At 34.4% G+C, this 9,149-nt stretch overlaps 1 protein-coding gene across 3 annotated transcripts; it reads left to right on the top strand.

Annotated features, from left to right (window-relative positions):
• Positions 1-907: 907 nt before the first annotated feature.
• Positions 908-7,471, top strand: LOC107951131 (putative lipase YDL109C). Of its 3 annotated transcripts, XM_041083005.1 has the most exons (12): positions 908-1,351; positions 1,439-1,506; positions 1,991-2,061; positions 2,272-2,547; positions 2,802-2,962; positions 3,055-3,110; positions 3,273-3,325; positions 3,412-3,538; positions 4,531-4,628; positions 5,098-6,301; positions 6,418-6,554; positions 6,646-7,471. In XM_041083005.1, exons 1-10 carry the CDS (start codon positions 1,062-1,064, stop codon positions 5,167-5,169), a joined length of 1,272 nt encoding a protein of 423 aa, XP_040938939.1. In that variant the 5' UTR covers positions 908-1,061; the 3' UTR covers positions 5,170-6,301; positions 6,418-6,554; positions 6,646-7,471. The 3 variants fall into 3 exon arrangements, with proteins under 3 accessions (XP_040938939.1, XP_016741552.1, XP_040938937.1); XM_016886063.2 differs by lacking the exon at positions 6,418-6,554; XM_041083003.1 differs by having other exon boundaries at positions 5,098-6,554.
• The last annotated feature ends 1,678 nt before the right edge of the window (positions 7,472-9,149 follow it).

The raw sequence follows: 9,149 nt of genomic DNA, 5'->3' as shown, positions 1-9,149 counted from the left end.
AATTGATTCTTAATCTAACCGATCAGCATGATCTAGTTCAAACAAGCTTAGACTTTTTTAATAAATCCTACACTTTATCACCCTATAAAAAAAATATATGATATTTTAAATACAAGTGTAATACATTAAAATAATAATATAATACAATTGAACTTTATCCCAATTGATACTGTTGCTATTGTAACAATGACGAATATATGAATTTGAGTAAAGGGTTGAAAAGAGATTATAAATACAAATAGGTAGTTATCAAAGGCTAGGCCATAAATTGTTGATCCAATTAGTACGTTTAGTTTTAATTAAATAAATTATTAAAAATTTATAAAATTTTAAAAAATTATAAACTTTAATTCAACCACTAATTTAATCAAATTTAATTGACTCATATCAATTAATAAGTCAATCGATTATTTGTATTGCTTCAGATACATAATTCAATATTAATTGATTCTCGTTAACAATCTTTAATTCAGTTACAAAATCATTATGTTGTAGGTATAAAAATTGGATTCAATTCTAAATAAACTCACTCCCCTCTTTCACTTATCCGGGAGTAAAAATTAAAATAGATGATTTAAGAATTAGAAAAATTAAAAAAATTGGTAATTAAGAAATAGCCGTCCGAGTTGAAAAAACGAGGCTTTAAAATTTGAAGACAAAAGTTTCCGAAGATTAAACGTGTCATTTCTGTCTCCTTCTAGAAGAAAAAATCAAGATTGAAGCACAAAAACAAATATACTTACAGGATGACGATTTTATCCTCAACCCATCAGCCGATGGAAACAAATTTATCCCGTAATAAAACCATAAAATCAAGGGCAATCTCTTAAAATTAAAGAGAGGGGACCAGCGGGTCGCCCCATTTAGCTAACAAACCCGTAACTACAAAAACCGCCCGCCCTCACCATCTTCATTGTCCCCCTCTTCACTTCTTTAAATCCTGGCTAGCTTATTTTGACTCCCTCCATTTTCTCATTATCAAAATCCAACACAAAAATCTAGCTTAATACAACACTTTAAGATTGTTTCTTATTACCTTAGCTCTGTTTTTAAGCTTCAAAATGGCGGATATGGAGGGAGATTGTAGAGGAGTACCGGAGAAGGAAGTTGATGTTGCTGAAGAGATCAAGGTTAGGGAAGACAATAATACTAGTAATAAGATACTGAATCAGCAGGAGAAAAAGAAGAAGATGAAGAAAAAAAAGAATAGAAGATCATTGAGTTTGCCGAGATTTGGATGCTTGAGAACGAAATCCCACGAGAACGGAGGTGTCGATATGGAAGTCCAGTTTCCGGGAGAGCGTAACAATCCTACTCATCTAGTTATCATGGTTAATGGCATCATTGGCAGGTTAATCTCGGTTTTAATCGTTTTTTTATTAATATTATTTATGTGTTCCGAACTGCTTGATTGATTTTTGGATTGGTATCTTTGCAGTGCTCAGAATTGGAGATTTGCAGCGAAGCAGCTTTTAAAGACGTATCCTGAGAATGTTATTGTTCATTGTGAGTACTTCGGTACTCCATTTTTTTTGTATGTATTAACTGTGATTATGCTAAATGCTAATTAGTTTCAAGTTAATGATTTACTCATCTCACCCTTCTCTTCTTACAAAGTTATTTTTTTGAACTGTTTCATAATTAATCTCTAATAGAATTTCATAAGTAGTCTGCTAAGTAATTTGGAGTCTTATACTCCAATGCTGTTGAATTAATTTAACCTGGGTTAGACTTTAGATCTATCCGAAGTTATAAGTAGATAAGTCTCACCAATGACTGATCCAGGATTCAAATTTTGATTGTTATTCATCAAATTGTGTTTTTTTCTTATTTAATATTTTGCTGGATTGTTACCATCCTAATTAATTGGTGAAGAGAACGCAAGACCCATTCACTAAATGAATATTCGTGATAATGAGTTAATGATATTGTTGATGAATTTCATGGTGAAATAAGTACTGAATGGTTAATGACTTAATGCGCAATGCAGGCAGTGAGCGCAATTCTTCAACGTTGACATTTGATGGTGTCGATGTAATGGGCGACAGATTAGCAGAGGAGGTATGTGTGCTATCAATTTTATTTGTCTTCAATAAGGTTCATTATTCATGATTGCAACTCAGATTATTTTCCAATTTTGCTAACTGCCGTTTACCGTTGATATGTTATTGTTCTGTAGTTTGATACTCTGTACTTCCATTTTTACCATTTATAATATATATATATATTTGACAGAAATCATTTATATTAATTTAAGTTTACCTTTTTCAGGTTAAACTTGTCATAAGCTGTCACCCAAGTGTTCAGAAGATTTCTTTCGTTGGTCATTCATTAGGTGGCCTTGTAGCAAGGTATGCCATTGCGCGGCTTTATGAACAAGACCTAACTCAAGAAACTTCTCAAACAAATGGAGATTGTGGAACTGACCATTTGGGAGATAAAGATTTATGCCCTGAAGGGCAATTAAAAGGCAAAATTGCTGGACTAGAGCCCATGAATTTCATTACATTTGCAAGTCCACACCTTGGGTCTCTGTGGCATAAACAGGTAGTTCATTCATGCTCCAAGAATTATTGGATAGATTTCTTTCCCTCACTATTCGAGTATGAAATGCACTTTTGAAGTTTAGTCTTCAATTAAGTTCTGATTGAGACTACTGATTCATCTTCTCTGCAGGTATGCAATAGAATGCAATTGAGTGATAACGTTGAACAATGAAGTCTTTGACCATTGAGTATGGGTTAACACTTTTTACATACAGATTGGTAATAGTATTCTTGTCATGGCTTTGCATTATTCAGGTTCCATTGTTCCGTGGCTCCCGTGCACTTGAAAAGTTTGCTGCTCGAATATCGTGGTTGCTTGGTAGAACTGGAAAACATTTGTTTTTGACCGATGGAAAGGATGGAAAACCACCACTTCTTCTTCGGATGGTCAACGATTGTGAAGATCTTAAATTTATGTGAGTTTTTGCAAGATTCCTTTGTTATTTTAAAGCGTGAGAGAGCGGATGGTAAATTACAGGCTCATATCTGTATTTTTCTTTAAATGCAGTTCTGCTCTGGGGTCCTTCAGGCGTCGTGTTGCGTATGCAAATGCAAGTTTCGACCGTATCCTTTTATTATATCAGTTGATTCTGCATTTATGTTTTCTCTGCATTACCAATTCTTCACGGATGATTTAATAATTGAACTAGATGTTTTAGGCTCTAGGACATGACCTATTCTCATCGAAACTATTCTGCCTGTTTAAGAACTTGACGCTGTTCTTAGATATTGTTGGGTGGAGTACCTCTTCCTTACGGCGACGAAATGAACTTCCTAAGGTAACCATCAAGCATATTCGTGGAAGCTTTTAATTGGTATAACCTGCTGTGAACCTAATGCCAACTTGGATTTCTGTCCATATCAGATCAAACATCTTCCAAGAAGTGACAGATACCCACATGTCATTAATGTGGAGCCAGCAAAAACAGCCACCCTTGATGAAACCCCCTTTGAGGCCAAAATCAATGGAGATGAGAAGATAAACATGGAAGGTTTGCTTATTATTTATATTTTAAAATTAGAAATCAAATAACTCTCTATAAAATTTCCTTTGTTATTTTTGGTTGGTGGCATCTTTCACTTCACTAGAATTGGTTTGTAATAATTCTTAGTAGTCACTGGGAGTTCTAGCAGATGTAAAAGATCAAAGGACAGCATAAAAACAACACTCTTCCCAATTTCAATCGGCAATGCATATGGAATTGTTAGTGAAGAGGTAGCTAGGATGGCATTAACCTCAAGCCAATAAACAAATTGGATTCAGATTTCAAATTTCTTTTATCCTGAAGTAGCAAAATGTTTTCCTTTAAAATATCCGACTTTGTATTCATTTTGAATTAGGATTAGCCAAGTATATCATGATATCATCATAGGATTTTCAAAAGCTTATAATATCTAGACTGTTCCATTCTAGTGGCAGATAGGGCTATCTAGGTTATAGCTAACGTTTGAAGTTAACAAATGTAATATCCAAAATACTGGGTAGGAGTTGTCAATAATTCAATGGTGAGAGTTATTCTTTTAAGCTATGGTGTTTTGGACTTTGATGTGAGTGTCTAATACGGGTATATGTTCAATACAAATATGTGTTTAGAGGGTCATATCCCCATAACATGAGTGTCATACACAAATGCTTCAAGGAAAATAAAGTGTCTGAGTAACATAGCTGAAATTCAGGGTCTTTGACGATAATTACTGTTTGCTTTCATCTTCTGCAATGATTCACATATAAGATAATTGCTAAATTGTGAAACATATGCATTTGTGTAATCTTTTCCCTTGCTTTGGTGTATTGTTGTTAATCATTGGACATACAAACATTTGTTAATGGAAAAAGGGGAAGAAATTTTCTCGAGATGACAATATTTAGTTGTTGGGAGCTAAATCATCTATTACATGTTTAAAGCTGAAAGCCGAGGTGCTAGTTGAATAACTAGTTATTATCCAGTGGCTAAAATTCCACTTGTGTTTATCAATATTACAGAGGAAATGATAAGAGGTTTAACAAAACTCAGCTGGGAACGGGTTGATGTATACTTCAAAGGAAGCCGTCAAAGGATTCTTGCACATAGTACCATTCAGGCAAGTTATTCTTTACAAACTCATCGTCCTGCGGGTAGAATTAGCTGTCTTTCTATATATATATAAAAAATCAAACTGAAATCAAACTAAATACTATAAATAACTTGACTAACCTTAATCGAATTCCATTGGTTCGGATTAGTTCAAGTTATCATTCTCATTTTATGTAAAATTTTTAAGTTTATCTAATTTAGAAATACCGTATATTTTTATATTATAAAAAGTAAATATAAATATAGAATTCGGTTAAAATAAGGACCCTCTTTTAACTTAGGATCAGATAATCGGTGCAAACAGAAGTTAACTTAATCCGAATTTAAATTAAAAAAAAAAACGAATCTAACTAGTCAGTATGTTACAAATAGATTTTATTTTGATGTTTTTTCCCAACCCCATTTTGTATTCACGGGTTACCTCCCTGAAAGTGTCTGATAGAGTGGTACTATTTTATCACCATCTGGTTTTTCAGGTTAAAAGCTACTGGGTTAATTCGGATGGAGCTGATGTAGTCCAACATATGATTGACAATTTTCTCTTATAAGAGGTCCACATTTGTTATTTATTACCATATCATAAATTGCCAAACTGTCGGCGCGAGGTTGGAACGTGGAAATTTTTTTATTACAAAGATGTCGTTATCAAAGGCGTACATGTAAATTTATTATTGGCATATGTATATAGGTATTTAATAACAGTAGCTGTCTTATACGTGTTCAAATATTGTAAACCATTACTTAGTTCACAGGGCTCTCAACCTGGTTTATTTCCAGTCAGAAAATATTTGTAACCGTTAATAGCTTGGCAAATGGCAACAAGCTACACCACGTATGTGGGCGTTGGATTTTTGGTATGAGCCCAGAGTTATAATCAGAAGGACCCGGGAATGTCTTGTCGGTTGTGTTGGGTTTTTTCGGTTGCAGTTGGGCTTTAATGGATAAACTACCAGAATTTTATTATATATTCATATTTAATGCTAATAAAAAGGCAGGAAAATCTATCCCAGATTCTCATCCCTCGATGAAAGCTGAAAACAACTAAACAATGAATGAAAATTGAGATTTGAAGACACAGATTTTCACAGTGATGTTTAAAAATTAAATACAGACTGTACTCCAACTTTCTTTTAGAGAATGCTATTGCTATCCCAACAGTGATGTGTCGGCTGAAGGATAGGGAAGAGTGAAATGACTTTGGGTTGAAATATTGAGTCGACAATCCTTACTTTACCCCTAAAGAAAACAGTTGTGTTCCCTGTATAGAAGTTAGTCTGTATAGGAACTTGGAAATGTGACACTGACACTACACCAATGAAAGCAACACCCATAAATTTGAAGCCATAAATAAATGGACAAATTTTGAAACAAAGTAGTCTGTAAAATCATACATTAGATACTATCATTATGTGATGTGATCCGTATACTTGTCAACGTAATGCACCCCCACACGTTCAGTGTAATGAAGCCAATGAATAGATGAAACAATTGCCTGCCATCAAGTTGTTGCCAAGTGTATTCTTATTTATATGCTCACCTTCCTTCACTCTGTTCCTCACATTCACTCCTCAGCTACCCCTCACTTCACTTGTATCCGCCACAAGCTTCATTGCAGAAACACCATTGTTGCTGCTTCTGCCTTTGATATAGGTGAACCCAAGATTCCAGGTTATAAAAAGGGTACTGTTTTTCTTTATCTTTTCCTTTCCAAGTTTACTTACAATTTCTTCCTATCTTTTTTGGAGTTTCTGTCATTATGTCTTTTTTGGTCGAATATTGTTCTCTGTTAATTTCAGGCGAATGGATTTGTCTGGTTTTTCAAGTAGAAAGAGATAAATGTTGGTATTAATTTTTATTGTGCAAAGTTGAATATGGCTTTTGTTGTGGTCTTCACCATGGCCCAATGCCCCCAAAATGAAAAATTCTTGGAGAGGTTGGTTCTTAGTTCAATGGGTTTCTAATATCTTGCATTCTAATTACAACTCTATATTACTTAGACTCGATTGCCTTCTGTTTTGGTTCAGATCGGGAGGATATTGGAGGGTTCAGCATGATAAAGCAATCAGCTACTAAAAACCAGAGGTACAAAGGGTTCAAGGTCAAGCATTTTGTGCATATGTGTGCCTTGCTTGCCCTTTGCATCTGGTTGCTGAACCAATTTAGAAACACTTACGAAAAGAAGGGCATTGGAATTGTCCAAAATGGGATGAATGAAGATGGAGCAATTAAACTTGGGAGGAAGGCCCTTGATCCTCAAGTACAAGGGTGGTCTGCGGTGAACAACGGAACCGGAGATGTTGAAGGTGAGATAGATGGGGAGAAAGCCGAAGGAGAAGAAAATGAAGTTGAGGATCTAATCGATGAAGAAGATACCGACAAGGAAAACGAAACTGTGGATTTAGTTATGGAGGAAATAGTTTAGAATGATGAAAAGCAAAGTGGTAAAGCAAAATCACGGCTCTTTCAACCCATGCTATAGGACCACAGAATAGAATGGGAATCATACCATCACCAAGAAGCGGAGAATTGATTCTTTCTTGCAAATAGCAGACAAGGTTGACATGTATATGATGCTGCTTTTTTCTTCTTTCCTCAGAATTATAAGACTATAGCGGCTGCAGAACTGCACAAAATGGTTTAGCATTTGTCAAGATTGGCAATGAATGATTAGGAAGAAACAAAACCTGTGTAGTGTTGTGTGAAGAAGAGTGTAACTTGTAAAAATATGACTTCATATTGTTCAAAGCATGCTTCTTTTGGATATCAGAAATTAGAGTAGGTTTTAATCAATAAACACGTCAGAATGTAGGGAATTCTACCCAAAGCAATAAAAGGTAACGTTTTTACTAAGAATCTTCACAAAATCGCCAAACTTTGGGATCTCTGACTTGGCACGCACTGCCACACAAAAGGATCAACTTGTCTCCATGAGCCTGAACAACAAACTTATTCTTGGTTAAAATCTTGATCCTTCTCCTTAAGTGCGAGTGTTGAATAAACTTCAAGCATACGAGCGTCAATAGAAACTCTAAAGGACCCAACAATCTATATAAGCACACTCTTGAAGGCCCTACCACTTTTCTTCATTCAGAACAAACACTAACCATCCATTAAAAATAACCACACTCCTCAGGCTACACGTCGGAGATGTTGCACTCCCCAGCCTCGAACCACCGCCTAGCTCAATCACAAACATCCCTCCTTTAATCAACAAGTGCCGACTTGGCTACTACATGTTGGAAATTGGTTTTACAAAAGAGGCCTAATGGCATTTTTAAAATAAAAAAAAAATTCAAATATAAAATTTACCGTTAAATTGTTATTGGATTTTATATTCTAACTTGTGAAATTTAGCACCAAAATTGATATGTTTAAAAATTAATTGCAAGTGAATGAGAAATTGTTCCTATTATACTCCCACCCCAATTTGGGTATGTGACGGCATGAGGAGTGGTTCAACAAATACTCACACATGGCCCTTTGCCTTGTATCTTCAATGGTGACCAACCAACCACCTGCACATTTCATACCACCCACTTTTGGTCTTTAAAAGGTGATTGCAATCATAAACCACCTAAAAATCCGACAAATGTAAGTGCATTTATCAATTAATAGTATAACTACGGTGAACAAAGATATTATTCCCATGAGGACTAAAAATACTAGTAATTACTGTCTTTCTATTATTTAACCGAAAAATTTGAGAGATTGATTAAAACTAAAATTAACTAAATTAATTAATTAAAGAACACGACAAAGAATGAATCAGGAAAACAAATGATTAACAACCAAAAAGCGAAACAATACCGAAGAAAGAATCCACTTAGATTTCACCTGTCATTATCAATCTGAATTAAACAATTTCTTCACTTAATATCTTGATTCATAGAAATCGCTAAATTATGCTAATATCTCTTTTGAGAGTAAGAGCAACTGAATCTAGGTTGATTAATTGAAATTTCTTTCTAATTAAAACCCCTATTATCACACTAACTCGATCTATGAATCTCCCTATTAGATTTTACTCTAATCCGGTAGATTTATGTCGTCTTGTTTCTAGGATTACATGGAACTCCACTCAATTATGCTAGATCTCCTCTTAAACAGGTACTTTTCCTCCTCTGATTTAAGTACATCAAACATAAATTAATAGTTGGGAAATATTAAACCAAGAATTAACCACACATAATTGAGAATAACATCCAAATATTTATTGCGAAAAAATAGAAATCAAACAACATAATCCATCCTAGGGTTAATTTCCCTAGGTATTTGGAAAATTAGTTCATGATAGCAAATAAAAACATCCCAAAGATAGGATAACCACAAGAAATAAAGAAATTCATAATAAACTTCAAAGAAATCAAAATGAGATCTTTAATCTTGATGTAAATTTGCTTCAGAGTCAACTTCAATGGTGTTTTTTGAGTTGTTTTCTTCTGTATTCTATGAAGGCTCCCTCCTATCTTCTTATTTGTGTCATATATAGGTCTTAGAATGCCCAAAGAACCTAAAAAACGAGTTTTCC

The sequence above is a fragment of the Gossypium hirsutum genome, chromosome A02 (assembly GCF_007990345.1).
Source record: "Gossypium hirsutum isolate 1008001.06 chromosome A02, Gossypium_hirsutum_v2.1, whole genome shotgun sequence".
Taxonomy (NCBI): Eukaryota; Viridiplantae; Streptophyta; class Magnoliopsida; order Malvales; family Malvaceae; genus Gossypium; species Gossypium hirsutum.
Note: the sequence above shows the minus strand (reverse complement) of the source record. Positions and strands in the feature narration are given on the sequence as shown.

What these genes read in the sequence shown, in the direction of transcription:
- LOC107951131 (XM_016886063.2), top strand. Translation starts at nt 1,062, where the DNA reads ATGGCGGATATGGAGGGAGATTGTAGAGGAGTACCGGAGAAGGAAGTT. An exon ending in GGTCTCTGTGGCATAAACAG is followed by an intron (nt 2,548 to 2,801) that starts GTAGTTCATTCA and finishes TGCATTATTCAG; the next exon opens with GTTCCATTGTTCCGTGGCTC. An exon ending in GACGAAATGAACTTCCTAAG is followed by an intron (nt 3,326 to 3,411) that starts GTAACCATCAAG and finishes TGTCCATATCAG; the next exon opens with ATCAAACATCTTCCAAGAAG.